At 37.5% G+C, this 22646-nt stretch overlaps 1 protein-coding gene and 1 long non-coding RNA gene across 20 annotated transcripts in view; one reads left to right on the top strand and one right to left on the bottom strand.

The window, feature by feature from the left end:
- Positions 1–2784: 2784 nt before the first annotated feature.
- Positions 2785–14742, bottom strand: LOC125113437 (uncharacterized). The gene is made up of 3 exons (XR_007131450.1): positions 14609–14742; positions 3294–3448; positions 2785–2869 (listed from the first exon to the last, which is right to left on the bottom strand). It is a non-coding gene; the product is annotated as an uncharacterized LOC125113437 (long non-coding RNA).
- Positions 14743–14845: 103 nt separating this feature from the next.
- Positions 14846–22646, top strand: part of SUPT20H (SPT20 homolog, SAGA complex component) — a 39810-nt gene continuing 32009 nt past the window's right edge. For 11 of the 19 annotated variants that reach the window (XM_047756146.1, XM_047756144.1, XM_047756147.1 and 8 more), the window contains exons 1-5: positions 15341–16717; positions 17449–17544; positions 19977–20012; positions 20820–20878; positions 21329–21395. In XM_047756146.1, the coding sequence (XP_047612102.1) occupies positions 17542–17544; positions 19977–20012; positions 20820–20878; positions 21329–21395 (165 nt within the window). In that variant the 5' untranslated portion in view covers positions 15341–16717; positions 17449–17541. The other 8 variants (XM_047756134.1, XM_047756133.1, XM_047756132.1 and 5 more) reach the window with 8 other exon arrangements.

Here is a 22646-nt window from a genome sequence, read left to right as displayed (position 1 = left end):
TGCCGTTGCTGTGGCTGTGGCATAGGCTGGCCGCTGTAGCTCTGATGTGACCCCTAGCCTGGGAACCTCCATATGCTGTGGGTGTGGCCCTAAAAAGAAAATTTAAAAAAAAGAATTTTTCCATCTCTTCTAGGTTGCCCAATTTGTTGGCATATAATTGTTCACAGCAATTTCTTATTATCCTTTGCATTTCTATGCTAACAGTTGTGATGTATCCTCTTTCATTTCTAATTGTATTTATTTGATTCTCTTTTCCCTTGGTGAGTCTAGCTGAAGGTTTGTCAACTTCATCTTTTCAAAAAAAAAAAAAAAAAGCTGTTTCATTGATCTTTTCTATTGTCTTAAGTTTATTTATTTTTACTCTAATACTTGTTATGTATTTCCTTCCTTATACTAAATTTAGGCTTAGATTTTTTTTCTAGTCCTTTGAAGTATAAAGTTGTATTTTTTGAGATCTTTTTTGCTTCTTATATAGGTGTTTATTGCTATAAACTTACCTCAGAATGGCTTGTTATATCCCATTAGTTTTGATGTGTTATTTTTCCATTATCATTTGTCTCAAAAACATTTTTTTTGTTTTGTTTTGTTTTTTAGAGCCGCACCCTCAGCATATGGGGGTTCCCAGGCTACGGGTCTAATCAGAACTACAGCTGCCAGCCTACTCTACAGCCACAGCAAGACCAGATCCTTAACCCACTGAGGGAGGCCAGGGATCAAACTCACAACCTCATGGTTCCTAGTCAGATTCATTTCCACTGCGCCACAAGGGGAACTCCTGCCTCAAAATATTTTTGATTGCCCTTTAGATTTCTTATTTTACCCATTGGTTATGCTGGAGCATATTGTATAATCTCCATATATTTATGAATTTTCCAGTTTTCTTATAATTAATGTCTAGTTTCATACCACTGTGGCTGGAAAGAATGCTTGATATAGTTCAATCTCTTAAGTTTATTAAGACTTATTTTGTGGCATAACATTTGATCTATCCTGGAGAATGTTCCATGTACGATTGAGAAGAATGGTATTCTGCTGCTTTTGGATAGAAAATTCTACATATATCTGTTAAGTCCATCTGATGTAACATGTAGTTTAAGTACAATATCTCCTTATTGATTTTCTGTCGAGATGATCTACCCATTATTGAAAGCAGGGTACTGAAGTCATCTACTGCTATTCTATGGCTGTCTATTTCTCTCTTCAGGTCTGTTATTATTTGTGATATGTGTAATTAGATACTCCCATGTTGAGTACATATTTACAAATGTTACACTATTTTGTTGGATTTACCTCTTTTTCATTGCATAATGACCTTACTTAGCAGTTATTATATTCTTTGGTTTGAAATTTATTTTGTATGATATGAGTATAGCTATGCCTGCTTTCTTTTGGTGTTCATTTGCATGGAATATCTTTTTTTAAACCTGTCACTTTCAGTCTATAAGAATTCTTAAAGCTAAAGTGAGAGAACATATACTTTTAAAAAAATTCATTTAGCCATTCTATGTCTTTTGATTGGAGCAGTCTTTATCATATTAAACTTTAAATGTTTACTAGATGTTTAAGAGGAGATGTTGATGAGTCTAGAGTCCAGGAGCAGTAATCTAGGCTAGAGACATAAATACAGGAGTTGCTAAACTCTACCACTAACTCTCCTTTGCTTTTAACCTCTCCAATTTCTCACCTTTTGGGTAGGACCACATATAATTGCCATTTTTGTAGCTCAGTAAAATACAGCAATTTCATATGGTTCAATCAAATATAAATGGGAAGATTCCTACCTATTTCATAAGCAGTTAAAATGCCCAATGAGACTGACATTTGTGAAAATTTACACAGCATATGTTTAAAGCATTGTTATGAAAGAGCTTCCATAACTCAAAATTTATTTTCATTCAACACACACATTTTAAGATGATTTCGTGTTCTCCATGTGGAATCTGTTTAGGGAGGCCCCATTACTGGGTTAAAGCATTTAGCAGATATCTGAATGCTCTGTACCAGCACAAAGCTCATCATCTGTTTGGGAAACTGCTCTTAGACAATGCTTGAGAGATGAAGTCTGCTTACAGCTTCTTTTTGTTTACTTATTTATTTATTTATTTATCTATTTTTGTCTTTTTTGGACCGCACCCACAGCACACGGAAGTTCCCAGGCAAGGGGTTGAATCGGAACTGCACCACCAGCCTACAACACAACCTCAACAACGTGAGATCCGAGCAGCGTCTGTGACCTACAATATAGGTCACGGCACCACTGGATCCCCAACCCACTGAGATGCCAGAGATCAAATCCTCGTCCCCATGGGTTTGATGGGGTCCGTTAACCCCTGAGCCACAACAGGAACTCCTAAACTTCTTTCAAAAATAATTCAGTCTACACTAATCCAATCCTGAGTCAATACCCTTAATTAGCATACCAAAAAGTGGTTGGTCTTGACCTAAGGCCTGCAAAAGTCAGTATGAACTCCATTCAGTGCTGGATAACTGGGTTAGGCACTCTATATCTAGCAACAGTATCTTAGTTTGAGTCATTTCTCTTATCTTTGTTAACAAATCACTTAGCCCTATGGTTTCCTTACTGTTCCTAGAATGTGCCAAGGAGTCCCCTTTTCCCCCCATTCATCTCCCCACCTTTCTCTTCACCTCCTTCAGATGTTTGTGCACACGTTAATTACTCATGGAGTCCTTCATTAGCTCTCCCGGTGTAAATCAGAGCCACTCTTGTCTACTTGTCTAGCCCCACCGACAACTCCCTATCCCCTCCCCCTGATTTATTTTCCCTTCATGAGACTTACCATCAGAAAAAGTAAAAGTCCCTGAAATCTGGAAATTGGCCTGATGTGCACAGCTATGCCACAGTGTTCTCCTGTTGGACATAAATAATCTCAGAGTGTGACAACAGACAAGGACACCTAATTATAAAATTGTCCCTGCTTTCTGACAATATGCAATCCAAATAAAATCTCCATTTATTAGACCCTCCCCAAAATTACCCAGCCAAAGCCTAAATCCTGTAATAGGTTCTTTCTAACACCCTCTCACTGAGACCCACCCACTGCAGGTTACAGTTCCCCAAGGTTACAGTTCCCCCTCATCGCAGCAAGTAATAAACCCAAGTTGTTCCACTACAGGTACGTTCCTGGAGATCTTTGCCTGGAGGATATTGATATATCTAACATACTGTGTGTTCTTCTTACTTATTTTTATTGTCTGTCTTCTCCCACTACATTGTTTCTCTATGACGACATGAATTTTTGTCTATTTAGTCAAAATAGCAGTTAGGACCATACCTGGTATATTACAGGCTATCAACGAATAATTCTTGAATGAATGAATGAACAAGTACTCAGATTTCAGTAGGCATTAGAGATGCAAACATGAATCAGCAAGTCCTCGAAATATTCATAGTGGTGCAGTTTCACCAGTACTGGTTCAGTAAGTTTGCCTAAAGAAAGGAAGAAAGAGGCAGAGACAAAAAGTCAAGTTCTGTACTGGGGACTGCTATGTAACTCTGCTTTCCATTTCTGCTTTATTTTCTTTTATTTTCCTCTGCTTGCTTTCTTCATCAGAGTCACTCTTGGGAGCAGGTCAGGAATACTCTCCTGAAACCGCTGTTGACTAAAGGAAACTAGGGTTTGACCTGTGCCAAAAAGAACGGACCACGCTATGAGATCTTCATGCCAAACCTATAAAATGTACTGTTTATGGCCTGAGACAATAATTCAAGAATTAGAGATGCTTGCATAGTCATTTCGAAACCCCTCTTATGGTTCTCAAACTCAAGAATCCTCTAAAGAGTTATAAAAAGAGATTGCTTTTAATCAAAACAAAATTTACTAAGCTTATAATAAAATAAGTACACTGAGCTTTAAGGCTTAAAATATCTAAATTTGTAAGTCTACAATTTTAATAAATTGAATAGTCATTAAAACACTGGCAGCTGTAAATAGTTTTTTCAAGCACAAAAACTTCCCTAAAGATAACCAGCCATACAACTGACTCAGGATTCTTTGCAAAACCTTTTGCTTCTACAGCCAACACACATACTTCTCCTTTTCCTTGGTTTCAACTACCATCCTTATGCCAATTATTAATAAACTTATCACAATGATTTAGGGAAACTCTAAAAAGTCTGGTGATTTTCCCAACTTGGTGGGGGCTGTGGTGATCCAGCCAGGAATTGTCCCAGGTAGGCTCTACCCCAGGAGGAAAAAAAAACATCCTTTAGCAATAATATTTGCCTATTACCCTCTGATTGTAACAATGCTTATTTGGGGAAAACTTTCAAGAAGACATACAGGGAGTTCTCTTCTGGTGCAGCAGGTTGAGGATTATAGATTTGTCACTGAAGCAGCTTGGGTCGCTGCTCTGGCGTGGGTTCAATTCCTGGGCCAGGAACTTCCACATGCTGTGGGTGTTGGGAAGAAGAAGAAGAAAGAAGAAGAATAAGGAGAAGGAGTAGGAATATAGGATCTTGATTTTTTTTAAAAAAAGAGAACAAAATTTTTTTTTGAGGAAAATATTAATACAGTAGAGGTTATTCCATCTGGTGCCACAAGATGTCACCTATACACAAGAAAACTCTCCATGTATACTAGAAACAATTTAAATCATTTTTAGCAAAAATTTTTTGAGGCTCTAATTTGTAAGGACACCAGGATATACATTCTGGATGATGAAAGTATTAACACAATACGGTTCCTTACTTCAAATAACTTTAAATGCCACAGAGAAACAGATGTGCTCAAATAACTATATATAATGCAATGCCAGAACTACAAACTGTCCAAGCAAAAACTGTTCCCAACTAAGTTAAATAGGTAAGGAAGACTTTACTCAAAGCTATCTAAACAGGTAATGGGAGATCAGAGCACAGTCAGAACTCAACTCTGCTGAAACAAAGAATGGGAGAGTTGTTTTAGTAGTTTTAAATTTTTTTATTACGGTAAAATATACATAAAATGTACTATTATAACTTATTTTAAATATACAACTCAGTGGCATTACGTACAGTAACAAATGTGTATCGGCATTATCTATTTCCAGAACTTTTCATCCTCCAAAATGAAAAATCAATACTCACTGAACAAAAATTTCCCTTTCCTCCCAACCACAGTCCCTGATAAACTGTTCTACTTTCTGTCTCTAAGGATTTGACTATTGTAGATACCTCATTTGGTGGATTCATATAGTAACCGTCCTTTTGTGTTTGGCTTATTTCATTCAGCATAATGTTTTCAAGGTTCATCCATCTTGTCGCATGTGTTAAGAGTTTTTTATTCCTTTTCAAGACTGAAAAATACTCTATTGTATGTATATACCACAGCTTATAAATTCATCTGTTGATGGACATTGGGTTGTTTCCACCTTTTGACTATTGTGAATAACACTACTATAAATACTGATGTACAAATATCTGGTTAAGACTCTGCTTTCAATTCCTTGTGGAACATACCTAGAAGTAGAATTGCTGGAGCACATAATTCTGTGCTGAACTTTTTGAGGAACCACTGTTTTCCATAGCATCTGTACCATTTTACACCCCACCTGCAATGTCCAAGAATACTGATTTCTCCATATCCTTGCCAATACTTGTTATTCTGGTTTTTTGATAATAGCCATGTCAAAGTATGTGAGGTGGTGGCTTACTATAGTTTTTATTTGCATTTCCTTAATGATTAGTGATGGTGAGCATCTTTTCATATGATTATTGTACATCTTCAGAGAAATGTCTATTCAAGTCCTTTGCCCACTTTTTTTCAAGTTTCTTATTGCACTTTGAGTTACAGAACAGAATTGAAGTGGTAACCTAATTGCTTTGAATGTAAATATCATATTATTTCACTGGATTGGTAGTTTCATAAAATGACTGGTTCTCTTGCCAGTTCAAAGAAGTTAATACCAAAGAAAAAATTAAAATTATATTTCTGATCCTAAGAGGCACAGGCTAGTAAAACTATTCCCTCTCAGGAGAAAAGCACTTGTCCGTATTAAGCAAATTATCTGCCTCTCCAAGGGAGCCAAATAATAATAATTTTCATAGGCCAAGTTATGATTCAGCGATGGGTAAAATCTTTTCATAGCAAATATGAGTTAGTGTTTATAGATTCCCTCAAACCTTTCACAATAGAAGTATAGAAAATGGTCTGATAATTTGATATTTCTACACCTATAAGAATTCACCCAACATATAGCTGGTTATTAGAGATGACAGCCAAATTTATGACTCTGTAGGCCCTGTAGGTATATACCACAAAGAGTTTTTGATGACATCATTTGAAACATTAAAATGAGGTATATTAGGATATGAGCTGCTCAGTACCACACACACAGTAACAGTTCAATAATTACACGTGTCACACACATCTATTCGCTCATAAGCCTACAGCTAAAAATCAGCCAGAAATGTTGCTATTTGTCAAAAATATTTTCCTTTGTTTTCTATCATGGAGCACCGTAGATGCTGAGGTAGGAGATAATAGAAGTGTATTTGTTTTCAGTGTTTTCTCCAGCTTCTTTCTTAGAATTCATCACTGGATCAATCTCATTTTCAGGCTTTCCAAATAAATCTACATACTTCTATAGGGCTGATGGACAATTAAGCCCATGGGCAGCGGGTAATTCAAATAGTAGCAAACAGCGCCTTTTCTCTGCCAAGATACATTTAGTTCTGGCGCAATCAATAAAAATGAAAATATTGCTGAGTCTTCAATAAAACTTAAGACAGTCTTCCTTCAGTATTACACTGATAGAAGTACAAAGGTTCAAAGACAAAACAGCTAAACATATGAGAGAAAACAGTTCTATGTTCTCGAGTAATGAAAAATATATCATAATCTGTTTGACTTCCAATTTTTATAAAATGCAGGAATAAAGTATACATATCTTTCAAGGCAACTTAGGAAACTATTGCAAACTCATTTTAGACACTGGTCCTACTATCACTTTCATCTTATTTTCTCATTCTCTCCAAACAGCATTCTCCTATGTTTCAAAACAAACAAACAAACAAAAAAAACCTAAAAACTAAAAAAACCCTCACATAGCTTGTTAGCACTCATAATTCAAAATGCCCTTGAAATAATCTTTCTTGATAAAATGACACAAATGATCATCCAGAAGAATACGCTTGTAGGTATCACCAGAAAAAAAAAAAAAAAGTTTAGCAGTTTATTATAAAGGATACTGTAAAGAAAATAGAGGAAGACATGCAGAGGACAAAGTATGGAAGGGTCCTTCTGTTCCCAAGGAACCAGGATGGCTCCACCCTCCAGGCATGTGAATGCTTTCACCAACCCAGAAGCTCTTCCTTTGCCCAATTTTTAACCAAGTTGGTTTCTGTGGTTAAATTGTAGGGGTTCTTAATATAGTCTAGATTTTAATGCCATATCAGCTATATGATTTGCGAGTATTTTCTCCAAGTCCATGAGACTTTTCACTCTGCTGCTTGCGTCCTTTGAAGCACAGAAGTTTATAGCAGGGAAGGTTTTAAGAGCTGCAGTGAGGGGGTTGTAGACCACCTGTGTTAACTGGCTTTACTCAAAGGAAACGTAAACTTTCTTTCATCTTGATGACAAGGAGCAATTTTAAAACCTGGATCTTGGCACCACTGAAGTTAGGCTCCTTCTCTCTCAGCAGACAATGGGAGATAGAAGCATAGCCTCCTTGATGATTGCATTTCAAAGGGATGACTGGGGAGGGGAGGTTAAAGGCTTTCATAAAAATTCACATCTCTGGAGGTTCCTTAAAAAACTAAAAATAGGGTTACCACATGAAGTAGGTCAGACAGAGAAACACAAGAACAAAAATGGGAGTTCCCATCGTGGCATAGCAGAAACGAATCCGACTAGTATCCACGAGGATGCAGGTTCAATCCCTGGCCTCACTCAGTGGGTTAAGGATCTAGTGCTGCCGTGAGCTGTGGTGTAGGTCGCAGATGAGGCTTGAATCCAATGTTGCTGTGGCTGTGGCATAGATTGGCAGCTGCAGCTCTGATTCGACCCTTCGGCTGGAATATTCCATATGTGCAGTGCAGCCCTAAAAAGACCAAAAAAAAAAAAAAAAAAGGAAAAAGGAAAAAGGCCTTCCAACCACTAGCTTCAACAATGATCAATTCATGGCTAATGTTGATTTACCTAAATCCAAACCCATCTCCCCCATTCCTGTCACATGAATTATTTGTAAGCAAACCTGAAACATATCGTTTCATCTATGAACATTTCACTATTTATTCTTGCAGGATATATGTTTTTAAAAAAAAGACTCTTTTTCTTGAAAAAGCCACAGTACCATTATCATAACTTTAAAAGTAGTAATATTCCCTTAATATTTTTGCATATGTAATCATTGTTCAAATTTCAATGTTGTCTCAAATTTTTATAGTTTATTTTCAACAATTTATTTAATACATACGTTCTCCCACCACACCCTACCCCCTTTTCCTTTTGATATATTTGTGAGGAAACAGTGTCCTATAATTTCCTATATTCTGGATCTGGCTGACTGCATCCCTAGAATGTCATTTAACATGTTCCTTTGTCTTCTTTCTTTTTCATAAATAACTAGTCAGATACAAAGGCATGACTGGATGGAACTGGTGCCTCCACAGAAACAAGCTGGATCACTAACCCAATGTACCACAGAGAGAACACCTCAATTTCTTTTTAAGGCACTGTCCTAGACAACCATTTATCCACCAAAGCTTAAACTTTGAAATATATATTTTGGATACATTGAACATTTATTACAGGTTTGAAGCTGCCTCCTTTTTTTCAAGGAATAAGATAGATAAATGGGTTTACATATAAACATTATACTTAGCATATAATATAAAGAGGATTTTAAATCCTAACAGAATTTTGTTTATTCTTTTATTTATTTATTTACCTGTAAATGCTACATTTTTTATCTCTAATAAAGTCCATTTGTCTTAGTCTCATAACCAAAAAAAAAAAAAAAAAATCACTATTCCACTAATGTTATTATATTAGTTTGCCAGGGCTGCAATAGTAACACAGCAGAGACTAGGGGGTTTAAACAACAAAAATTAATTTTCTCAGAGTCTGGAGGCTGAAATCTAAGACTGATGTGAGAGCAGGGTTGGTTTTCTGGGAGGCCTCTCTCCTTGGCTTGTAAACAGCCCTTTCTCGCTAAACCCTCACAAGGTCTTTTCTCTGGGCTCTGGCATCCCTGGCCTCTGTCTGTCCATCTCTCTCTCTGTGCCCTAATCTCTTCTTAAGAGGTTACCAGACATACTGGATTACGGCCCACTATAACAGCCTCATTTAACTGAATCACTTCTTCAAAGCATCGTATTTTGATGTACTAGGCATTAGATGCTTTAACGTATTAATTTGTATGTTGGGGTGGGCAGGGGGCACAATTCAGCCCATGACAGTTAACAGTAATTCCTTAATACATGGCTAATTCACATTCAACTTCCCTACATTTTACCACAATGTATTGGGCAGATTTTATTATCGTGCTATCACTTTAACATGTTTCTCTGTGCCTCTCTATTCAAGTAAACTAGTAGTTAGATCTAGAGGCTTGATTCAATTCAGATTCAATTTCTGTTTTTATGAAGACAGTTCATAAATATAATAATAGGAAATACATATCTAGGGCCATATAATACTTGATCATTTCACTTTTTCTATGTTAAGATGATCAAATGTTGAAAGCCTGATCCATTCCTTATAAAGTTCCCTTTTACTGTTCCACCTAATGGTTATTTGGCAACCATTATTCCTCAGCCATGACCAGTCTATTAATAGGTCCATCAAAGGAAGGCTTCATCTCACTTACAATGGGTTGTTTTTGTTTTTTTTTTTTTAAACTCCACCATTTCTTTTTGGCTCTTTCTTAGGATTCTCATCTCTCTGCTTACATTGCCCATCTGTTCTTTCAGGCTCTTATTCAATAGATCTCTTAGCAAATTAATCATAGGTGGTTTCTTTTGGGGAGGGGGGTCTTTTTGTCTTTTAGGGCCACACCCACAGCATATGGAGGTTCACAGGTCCAATCGGAACTGTAGCCGCCAGCCTACACCAGAGCCACAGCCACGTGGGATACGAGCCATGTCTGCGACCTACACCACAGCTCACGGCAATACCGGACCCTTACCTCACTGAGTGAGGCCAGGGATCGAACGTGCAACTTCATGGATGCTAGTTGGGTTCGCTAACTGCTAAGCCACGATGGGAACTCCATGGTTTCATTTTTTTATTTAAGTATAGATGATGCACATTATATAAGTTACAGGTGTACAATATAGTAATTCACAATTTTAAGGGTTATACTCCATTTGTAGTTATCATAAAATATTGACTATAGTCCCTGTAGTTTATTTTCTACATTGATGGTTTCTACTTCATTAATCATAGTTTTATATTGCCAGTCTGATAATTTTCAACATCTATGCCATGTCTGGCTGTTATGTTAGTTCTGTCTCTTCAAACTGTATTTCTGGTCTTTTAGTATGACTTACAATTTTTCTAGATAGCCAGACATGATGTCCTGGGTAAGAGAACTGCTGTAAATAGGCTTTCAGTGATGTGGTGGTAAGGTTTGGAGAGGGGAAGCACTCTAGAGTCCTTTGATTAGGTCTTAGACTTTTAGTGATCCCCTGTCCCTGAACTGTGAACTCAGATTCCCCCATTCAAAGGTGAGAGAGAATGGCTACAATGGGCTGGACTTGGGTATAGCCTTTCTCCTCAGGTCAGCTAGGCTGTGATAAAATTCCAGTGGATAAGGCTTTGGTTAATTAGTTTCCCTTGAGGGCAGGCCTTGTTAGACAACAAAGCGCTGTTATTTTCATCCTACCGGCCTTCCCTGCAGATTTCACACTTGTCAGGCTCTACAATTGCTTGAACCAATTCCCAAAAATGAAGGAATGACTCTAGCCAGAGAAATTTGGGAAAGAAAGGAAATAAAAGGCATCCAAATTGTAAGGAATAAGTAAAACTTTTTCAATTAACAGATGACATGATCCTAGATATAGAAACTTTAAAAAACACACCCACCCACCAACACACACACAACTATTAGCACTAATAGACAAATTTGGCAAGTTTTCAAAGTACAAGATCGACACCCAAGAACAGTTGCTTTTTAATACACCAACAATGAATAATCTGAAATGGAAATTAAGCAACAATCCCATTTATAATAGTTTTGCTATGGACTAAATAGTATTCCCCTAAAATTCATATATTGAAGTCCTATCTCCCAATGTAATTGTTTTTGGAGAGAGGGCCTAGTATCCTTATAAGAAGAGATAACAGAACTCCCTCTGTCTGCATCACCATCATGTGAGGACACCAGGAGAAAGTAGCTGCCCATAAGCCAAGACAAGAACTGAAAATAAATTTGTCAGCACCCTATCTTGGACTTGCCAGATTGCAGAACTGTGAGAAAGAAATTTCTGTTCTTTAAGGCATCCATTCTGTGGCATTTTGTTATAGCAGCCCTGAGCAGACTAAGGTAACATTCCAAAAAATGGAATTTGTAGGAATAAACCACCTAGAGAGATAAAAGATTTGTATTCTGAAAAGTACAAACATTGCTAAAAGAAATTAAGACCTAAATAAATGGAAAGACATCATGTCCATGGATTGGAGGATTTAATATTTTAAGAAAACAATATTTGTCAAAGAGATCTACTAATTCAATGCAATCCTTATCAAGTCCCAGTTTTCTTTTTTGCAAAAATGGAAAAGTTAGATCCTCCAACTCATAATAAATTGCAAAGGGGCCTTAACAGCCAAAACAAAATTGTAGAAGAAGAACAAAACTGGAGGACCTAAACTTTCCAATGTTAAAATTTAGTACAAAGCTACAATGTAGTACTGGCATAGGACAGATCAACTGCATAGAATTAACAGTCTAGAAACAAATCCATTCAGCTACAGCAAACTCATTTTTGACAATGACATCAAGCCCATTCATTGAAGATAGAAATATTCTCGTCAACAAATGGTTCTGGGGAGTTCCCATTGTGGCTCAGTGGGTTAAGGACCCAATGTTGTCTCTGAGGATGCAGATTTGATTCCTGGCCTTGCTCAGTGCATTAAGAATCCGGCACTGCTGCAAGCTGAAGCTATGATTTGACCCCTGGACCAGGGAACTTCCATATGCCCTAGGTTCGGCTGTAAAAAGATACAAACAAAGAAACAAACAAGTGGTTCTGGGATAACATGCAAAAGAATGAAATGAAGACCTACTACACAATGTATATACAAATTCACTCAAATGGATCATGATTTAAATATAATAGCTAAAACCATAAAACTCTTAGACAGAAACAGGGGTAAATCCTACAGAACAAAAACTAAAATGGAATCACTTATACTGGGGACAAAATGGAGTTGGACAACAAAGGCATAATAAAGAAAGACAAAATTTAACCCTACCAAATATTAGCTCTTCTCAGAAATCAGCAGAGGACGCCAGCCAATCCCCAAAGACTAAGTCTGTCCAAGCTATCTTTGGACTTCCCTGTTCCCTTTACACGACCACCCTGATCCAAACAAGCATCAGCTGAAAAAGCCAAATTACTTCTGCATTTACCCTATAAAAATCCTTCGGTCTGTAAGCAACCTGGAGCTCCTTGCCACCACAGCCTTGAGTTTCATGGCTTGCAGGTTGAATCCCTTGTGATAAATCCCTTTCTGCTTTGTTTTACTCAAAGTGCAGAGTTTGGTTTATAGCAATACTTATGACTTTGTACTTGGCAATAGATTCTCAAATACGTCACCAAAATCGTAATCCCCAACAGAAAAAAAACACATAAATTAGACTTCATCAAAAATTTATATTTGTATATCAAAAAACATTAGCAAGAAAGCGAAAGGAGAACCTACAGAGTGGAGAAAATATTTTTAAATCACATATCTGATAAGGGCCTAGTATCCAGAATATATAAAGAACTCATAACTTAATAAAAAGACAAACGACCCAATTTAAAAATGGGCAAAGGACTTGAATAGACATTTCTCAAAAAAATACATACAAATGCCCAATAAGAACATAGAAAGATTCTCATTATTAGCTATGAGGAAAATGCAAATCAAAACCACAATGAGATAACCATTTCACAACTGCTAGGATGGCTATATAACCAAAAACAAAAATGTTGGTGAAGATGTGGACAAATTGGAACTGCCATACATTGCTATCAGTATGCAAAATGTCAGCCACTATGAAAAACATTTTATTGAATCTGAAAATATTTAAGGGTAGAATTACCATATGATCCAGCAATTCCATTTCTGGGTAGGGCAAAGACCCTCTCCTTGACTAAACTAGGCTACTCTAAGCTCTCTCAGCCTCCACTTTAGCATCAGGTTTTTGGGATCTGCATCAACCAGCTGTAATAAGAACCCAGTTAAGTCAGGTTAGAGAGAACCCCTACCTGGATATCTGATCGCTCTCAATATAATCAAAGTCTTTTTTTTTTTTTTTTTTAATTGGCATGTGGAAGTTTCCAGGCCCAGGAACAAATCTGCACCATGGCCACAGCAGTGAAATTTCTGGGTCCTTAACCACTAGGCCACTAGAGAACTCCTCTGATCAAATTCTTCATCCCCCACCTTTAATATCTGATCACCCTCATCTGTCTTCTGTTAAGAATCCTGTCAAGTCGGTTTAGCCAGAATTTAGCCCTTACGACTGATTGAGGAAATTTCCATCCACCTCCCCCCTTCCTTCTTGGCTATAAATCCCCACTTGTTAACGCTGTTTTTATTGTAACTGAGCCCAGTTCTATACTGAGACCTTTTTTCCCTACTGCAATAGTTCTTGAATGAAATCTATTTTTTATCAGTTCAGTTACTGTCAGATTCTGGTTTTATTTAACAGTATATACCCCCAAAAGAGTTGAAAACAGGGAATCAAACAAATACTTCCACACAAATATTCACTGCAGCACTAGTCACAATAGCCGAAAGGTGTAAACAATTAAAATGTCCATCACTGGATGGATGGATAAATTGTTATATAAACAATAAGAAATAGTCGTCATAAAAAAGAATTAAGTACTGTTTGCAACAAGGTGGATGAACCTGAAAACACTGTTTCATGAAAGCAGACAGACACAAAAAAAGTCACGTTCCATTCATGTGAAACACCCAGATTAGGTAAATACTTAAGAGTCTTGACAGCAATTTATGTCTGTCTGCTAGGGTCTGGGAGAGAGAATGGGGTGTGATAATTTAACAGGGGTGATGTAAATGTTTTGGAACTAGGTATGGTTAGTGGTTGCATAACTTTGTCCATATAATAAAGGCTACTGAATTCAACACTTTAAAATGTTTCATTTATGGTGTTTGACCTCAATAATTTTTTAAAAGTTTACAAACCCCAATAACCTAGGTTGTTTAAAGGTGCAAAATTACCAATAAGGCACTGCAATGCAGTTTATCCTTCAGTGAGGTGTCTGTTTTTTAACATTAAGTTCATTGGCAATTAATACTCTATCAAAAGCTGCAAGGCCGGGACTAGTAAATGCAGGAATTGTGTCTTCCCTTTCAGGAGGATGGGCTGGGCAGCAAGGGACGCTTGTTCCACGTTTCTTTCACTGTATAAATTCAACAAGGCTCCCTACCTCACAAACAGCCACAGGCTACTTCGCATTTTACGGACCTGGATGTAGGGCCAGAGAAGGCGCTCGTGGGCCTCGCCCCACCACGGTGCCTGAGCCTCGACAAAGCTCGGGGGAACAACCGCAAACCGGAGTGTGCTGGTATCTGGCCTCCCGACCGCGGCCCCGCCTTCCCAGCTCCACCACTTCCGCCCAGCCCGCCAGTCGAATTGCGGGCGCCGGAACAGACGATTGGCGGAGCTACAGCGCTGCGCCGGCGAAAGGGCGTGCGGAGCGAGCCCCTGGCTGGCGTGCAGCTGGCGGCGCGGGGCCGAGGCTGCACGTCACGTTCCGGCCGAGCCAGCGGCGCCGTCACGAGGCGGCTCCGGGCACAGGTGGGCCTCGGCGGGCGGGGTAAGCGCGCGAGATTGGGGCGGGGTCAGAGGTGAGCGAGCGATTTCCCAAGTGGCTTTTCGCCGCTTCAGGGCCCAAAGCCGACGGGAGGAAGACGTTGTTCCTACAGACGCGGCGGGCCCTGAGGAGCGAGCTGCTGTCGGTGTTGGTCCCCTCCGCTACCTCTTGGAGGGTGTCAAGCCACGGTTTTCATTTTAGTCTTGACTTTAGGGTTCCGGTTACAGGTATTTCCGGAAGCTCGCAAGAATTTTGCGTAGCTTCTTTGGGGGCGGGTTTCTCGGTGTCCATATTGAATAAAGGCTGTTCGCTGCGCTGTGGAGATAGGGCGTTTTTCAGGTAAAATCTGAATTGTTAACGAAAGCTCGAGCCTTTGGAGAAGACTCACGTCGATCAGGGCAGTCAGTGAGACTGATGGCGACATTTAAATTGGATTGAATACTGGTCCTCGCCGTGGTTATTGGGAATTCGGAAATAAACTTGGCGAATAGCTGCCCCTGGAAGCCATCTCCGATAGTCTCCACAGGGGAGGGGCTCCGTTTTCCCGGTACAAAACCCAAAGCCCCTGGTAGAAATCAAACTAGTTATGATGTAAAATTAGATCAAAATTAGGAGGAATCGAGTCCTTATTTTAAATGTTTTGCTTTAAAAAAATCTCAAAACGGGTGCTGGATTGAGTGGTCTGAAGGTTGTAAAATTTACTAAAAGAATCTTTAAGATTTAAAAGAAAGAGGGGTCTGAATTCCGGTCCAGTTGTGTGATCTTGGGAAAGCCACTGGTTGTGACAGCCTTATTCTGTAAGATAGAGGTGATAATTACAGTGATTTTTCTCATAGCGTTCTAGTAAATTCTGCGTACAGTCAACATGTTTGGTTTTTAAGTGGTGTCCGTAGTTACTGTGTTTTGTGGTACTTAGAGGTCGCTAAGCAAACCTCTCACCCAGTCCCCCCCTTCCGCCTCCATTCAGTGACAAGAGATCTAATTTTAAAGTCATTAAATTTTGCCTCTACTTAGTGTATCTTCATCTTTGGATTCATTGATCAGAAAATTTTCACCTTGAATTCATCTTAAACTTCCCACGAGCTCTTCTGGAGTAGGATTAATGTCTTATTTATTTTTAAAATTATTATTTCTGGAACCTCTACGGTGGTTGTCATTTCTGGTGGTTTGTGGGTTTTTTTACCTGTTTTCTCCACCCTCCTTTTTTTCAAACCCGAACTGGTAAAACTTAAGCTTTGGTTTCACCAAAAACAAACCACAACAATTTTACATGGAAAATACTGTTTTCTGTCACTTAAAGATGTGCTCAGCTGTGTACGGTCACGGGGCGGGGGGCGGATGGTTGCAAGGAGTTATGTAAAGAATTAGATTAAAAATAAGCCTCGTTTAGGGTCACTCTGAGAGCAAACATACCGTCTTCGGGAGGCAGAGAGCATATATAGCAACACAGGCAGCACCATTGAATCCCCTAGAGAGCTTCAGAAATGCTGATCCCTGAGCGCTACTCCAGACCAGCTAATTAGAATCTCTGGAGAGTGGAGGGTGGTATCCTACCTTTTAAAGGTCCGCAAGGTTACTCAGTAGTGCTTCGAGGATGAGAACTTGTGTGTTAGAGGAATGAGGTTCTCAGGGAGTGTATCTTGTTTGAGGAGGGGAAAGGCTGGAAGGTCTGGAGCTGCACTGGAAGATAGCTGGAACGTTTGGGAGGACTTTTATTAGCAGGTATGCTGAGATGTATGATTTGTAAAGTGAACTGTACAGTGACCAAGGCCAGAGGGCAGGCTGTTAAAATAATCCAGGGTGACAGTGAGTGCAGCAGCAGTGATGGTTGAAGAAGTTTAAAAATATTTATTTTCTCTCCTAAATGTTAAATATTTTTAAGAAACTGAGTAATGATTTTAACTTGCAAACTGTATCTGGCCCTACCTAGTTAAAAATGTACTTTTCAAAAAATGAATGGCTAATATATATGACTGGGTCACTTTGCTATACAGCAGAAATTGGCATATTGTAAGTCAGCCGTAATTTAAGAAAATGAGTGGCTCAGGAGTTGCCGACATGACTTAGCAATAACAAACCCAACTCGGATCCATGAGGATTTGGGTTCAATCCCTGGCCTCACTCAGTGGATTAAGGATCCAGTGTTGCTGTGAGCTATGATCCAGGTCGCAGACTAGGTTCAGATCTGGCCTTGCTGTGGCATAGGTTGGCATCTACAGCTCTAGTTCGACCCCTACCCTGGGAACTTCCATATGCTGCAGGTGCGGCCCTAAAAAGACCAAAAAAAAATGAGTGGCTCAATTGTGATATGTACAGTTTATTGTTACTGATTATTTTAAAGGTGTCTTAGAAATATACATGCCTCGAATAATTATCCTTTTTAATTGCTAAGTAATGCCATATCTTTTAATAGCCTGGTTAATATAGGGGTTCTGTTGTTTTTGCTTTTACAGTTCTCTAAGATTGATTTCTAAAGATATGGTTTTCACCCCACTTGGTCAACGCACATAAGTTTTCTTCCTTTTGGACCCCTATTTTATACCACAATGGTAAGCTACAGCTCAGTATGTTAATATTCTTAGAATGTTCTCTTCTCTCATCCTGATAAAAATATCTATATGATACATAAAGATTCTTGTAAGCTGCCTAAGTTACCCTAATTGGGAAATTACTTAGTAATCACATGCAAAATCTTCTCTAGGGGCCTCATTTATCCATGTAGTTTTACAGTTGTATCCAGGTTACACAGATAATCTATCAGTCCTTATTTTTGTGAAGTTTTAAAAAACAATTACTTCTGTCTTTACTGTAGTCCACATCATTGGCAACAAAGATGAGTGTAAATTCAAGTAGTTTGGGGGCAGAGTTCCTCATATCTTAAAATTTCTCTTAATTTAGATTTTTAAAAAAATTTTAAAAACAAATGTTAACCTCCTTACTGAAAATAACATTTAAGCAGCATTAGTGTTAGCCTTCTAATGGCACATTTCTGCTCACCATTCACTTATAGTCACTAAACATACTTAGGATTGGGCATTTAACTTTTGCCGTTAAATGTTAAGAAGAAAAAAAAAATCGCTAATCTTTTAAAGAAGCAGCAGCATTTGACAGTAAGAATAAATGAACATTGAGCACAATGTTGAATAAACCTCAGAAAACATATCTTCTCTTCTTGAGATCTTGCCTGTCTACCTTTTCTCTATTACAGAAAAGTGGAGCTAACACAGTGGGGTTCTGACCTTGCCTTATATTTTGCATTTATATTAGCTCATCACTTCCCTCTTAAGTATTTAAATGCAGTAGTGAATGAATGTTGCCCATGTTTACGTATGCAAGTATATCTTACTAGACCTTTTAAAGTTTTGATTTCAGAAGATAAAATATTTACTTGAGAAAATTGATTATTTGACATTGTCCTAGAATATACATTTGATCATGTTTTTTATAAATTTTTGATAGAAATTTACCTTAAGGTTTTATGGCCAAAATAACTAAAAGAACCTTGTGTATTCGTCAGGAGTGTATATTCAGAGGTATGTTTTTATGCTGGAAAATACTCGAGTCACATCTTGAATCCTGGAAACTCGTTTCATTGGGAATCTGCCCACATAATTTTTTAATAAATTAAATTGATGTACGTTTATTTTAACAACCTTTTGAAATAATGGGGCATTTCAGACTTTTTTATACTTACTCCATTTAGATGCTTGATAATGTGGGGTTTTAATTGCTGTCTAAAAAGACCAGCTGTTTTGTCATCATATGTTTCTCCATCCTTAGGTTTAGGATGACAGGGTCATTTCAGCCTTTGCATGATTTCCAAAGGGTAGCAATACTTATGCTTCTGTCAACCCTCTTGGGATATTAGTGGGGGCTAGGAGTTTTTACTCTATGCAGCTTGGTAGATTGAGTAATTGGAGTCTGCAAAATAAAAAGTGTAGGTTCTTATAAATAAAAAATGAAAACTCTTTGCCTCTTAGTGAAAATAAAAATGACCATCATTGTGAAAGAAAAATGCTCTAACTTTGTGTGATACCCAGACTACAAAACTAGAAAGAGGGATCATTGGTGGTATATTTGCTTAATTTTGTTTAAAATCTAGTACCTTTTATTTTTAGGTATCATTACAAAAGAATGCTATACAAATAAGGAAAATAAGAGTTTACCTTCTTATTTCTCCCTCTTGCCCTACAATAAGGGTCTCTCAGAAGTGAATGAAGGGTGGGGATCTACTACTAGTAGATCTCAAATTGTGTATGTGATAATGTATTTTTATCAATTCTAAGATGCATTTGCTTTTACATTTTAATAATTGATAATGTGTCTACAGTCAGTGACATCTTAACAATCACAATTGACAGCATATTTTTCTTTCCTAATATTACATATAACAATCCAGACATGTAATTGATGGTGTCTTAAAAATTCATTAAAACATGGTAAGGATAACTATTATTTATTGGACTTCTGCTAGGCACTAACCTAGAAACATTGTATTATAGGTTCTTTGCATTATATTAGGATTTCTAAGTCAATATAAGGTACCAACATAACAACCCCCCAGGTTTTCAAGATTTCTAGTAGATTAAGGGATTTTAGACTTTGCTTCTCTGTAATGACATACTTGATGACCAATATATTTTCCTGAATGGTGCTCTTAAAATGTTGCAGTTTATGAAATGGTAGTTACCATATCTATCCCTCAGTTCTATATGCCTGCACAAGCATGGTCAGAGAAAATCATTGTAGCATTTCTTAATAAATTTGTTATCATACTCAGGTTCCTGAGACTGCAATATTTTTTTCTTTGTCATATATCTTAAGCATAATGGGGTGGGTGGAGGAGAGAAATAAAAATGTTAGACCTGTTTTAGAAAACAAAACACATTTAAACACTTAATTGGAAAATGTTATATGTATATTAAATTATTTTTGTGTGAAAATAACTAATATTACCAAATACACTATTTACTTTTTACAGCAACAAGCTTTAGAACTAGCTTTGGATCGTGCAGAGGTGAGGCGTGACTAAGTTACATATTGAAATAGTGTTGTCATTAATCGACAAAACTCAGTTTTAAAAGATTTTTGTATGTGACTATCAAAGGAGTACATTAATATTATTTCAGGATGACTCTTCAAATTCTGCTGTAAAATACCAGATGATATTTGGATCATCTGTTACTTGGAATACTCAGATAATAATTTTGTAGAATAAAAATTGAATAATACTGTGGAATATATATTTGAACAAGGATATAGAATTTCTAGAATTTTCTGTTTTAACAAATTTTCTAGCTGCTCAGTTAAAAGGGGAAAGAGCTCAAGTATATAGAGTCTAGGAGTTCCCTGGTGGCTCAGTGGGTTAAGGACCTAGCATTGTCACTGCTATGACTCAGGTCATTGCTGTGGCATGGGGCTCGATCCCTGGCCCAGGAACTTCTGCATGCCTCAGGCATGCCCCCCCCCCAAAAAAAATAGAGATAGAGTCCTTGTAATTGGTTATGCTGTGCATATTCTGAACAGCCATAAAACATTGAAAATATTTCTGACCTGTGAAATCACAATTGTGAAACTTATGATTTTGCTTATAACATAGCAAGTAAATATTGTGCTAAATTTTAGCACAGTTTAAATTTCACTTGTTTGTAACATATATTTAGAAGTTCAGTAGATTTCCCTGCAAGGTATGATTTAATGCGAATCAAGAGACTTGAGTGACTGAACAGCCTTTTTAGACTTACATTTCATTTAAGTGTTCTTAATACAATTGTTCATGCACTAAGCAAAAGATAAGCTGTTTTCTTAAACTTGTCTTTTTTAGTATGTCATTGAAAGTGCCCGACAAAGACCTCCTAAAAGGAAATATCTATCTAGTGGAAGGTATGAATTCTTAATTAATTGATGATATCTTAGATTCATTAAAAAAGAGGATAACCATTTATTTCAGTCTTACTGAGTTAGACGTTATATTATGGGTATTTTGCATATACAGTTGACTCCTGTACAACATAGGTTTGAACTGTGCAGGTCAGCTTATTTGAAGATGTTCTTCAGTAGTAAACAGTAGTATATTTTGTCATCAGTAGTTGGTTGAATTGATGAATGCAGAGGAACCTCAAATAAGGAGGGCTGACTATATACAAGGATTAACCCCCGTATTGTGCAAAGGTCAACTATGTTAGAAATTCCTAAGTTGATGTTGGGTACCATATCCAGCCCCACTTCACCCCAGTTTTTGGGAAATTGGGAAATTAAGAAAATTAAAAATAATGTTTATTTTGTGAATATTGTATTCACATTATTTTGTATATTGTCTTTATTAAATTTTAGAAAATCTATATTTCAAAAACTTTATGACTTATATATTGAAGAATGTGAAAAAGAACCTGAGGTTAAGGTATGTATAGTTTTTTTATGTTGTATGGCTTTTGAAATGTAGTGAAAGAGGGAAATTTGAAGGAATTGTATTTGAAACAGATAATGATTTATATTTTTGTAAGTGAACTCATATCTCCTCTAACCAGACCCTCACCAGTTTTAACCAGAGCTCTGGCTAATCAGGCACTAGGCAGAGATTACCTGCTTAGGTAGGAGAGGGGAACCATGTTTACCAAGTAACAAAAGTCAGAAGAAGCATAGCCACCATATATATAATCTGTTGCTTCTTTTTATTCCTGAGAAGTTATTTGTAGAGTGAAGATAGGAGGAAAGTAACCTATTTCCTCGTGGTGGTTTGCACTGCAAAGTGGAAACTATTATAGGACATGTAGGAAATTCAGATAGGATAATAGGTGAATTTGGTCACAAAATCTAGTTCATGATCAGGTTAACTTAATTCATTTTTATTTAGCATGAAAGTATGGGCAGAAGAAGTGTAATAGAATTTGATTTCTTGGTATCTTTTGGATCCTGAGGTTGGAATGGCTGTAAAGTGCTCTAATGAGCTTCTGTTGTCTGTCTTTACTTTGAAAATGAAGTATGACTGGGTCCCTGTGCTATACAGCAGAAATTGACACAACAGTGTAAATCAACCATAATCTAATAAATTCTTTTTGAAAAGACTGTGACAGGAGTTCCTGTTGTCGTGCGGTGGAACCGAATCCAACTAGTATCCATGAGGATGTGGATTTGATATCTGGCCTCACTCAGTAGGTCGGGAATCTGGTGTTAGCGAGAACTGTGGTGTAGGTCACCACAGTTGCAGCTTCAAACCTACATTGCTGTGGCTGTGGTGTAGGCCAGCAGCTGCAGCTCCGATTTGACCCCTAGTCTGGGAACTTCCATATGCCATGGGAGCGGCCCTAAAAAGCACACACAAAAAGAATGTAACAAAAAATAAAAATGAATACCTCTTAGGCAGAAAATTAGTGGAATTCCAGTAGTAGCTAACATTTAAACTATTTAGGAGAAAAAAATGATTGTGAAACCATGAATAAATCTCATGGTATATTTTCCATGAGTTCTATTGAGGTGTAATTGACATACAGTAAATTGTATATGTTTGAAGTATATATTTTATAAGTTTTGACATGTATTGTTAAAAAACAAAATTTTAGAGTTCCCTTGTAGCACAGTGGGTTAAGGATCCGGTAGTGTCACTGCAGTGACTCAGGTCATTGCTGTGGCGCAAGTTTAATCCCTTACATAT

Source organism: Phacochoerus africanus, chromosome 13, assembly GCF_016906955.1.
Source record: "Phacochoerus africanus isolate WHEZ1 chromosome 13, ROS_Pafr_v1, whole genome shotgun sequence".
Lineage (NCBI taxonomy): Eukaryota > Metazoa > Chordata > Mammalia > Artiodactyla > Suidae > Phacochoerus > Phacochoerus africanus.
This window is presented reverse-complemented; position numbering and strand designations above follow the sequence as displayed.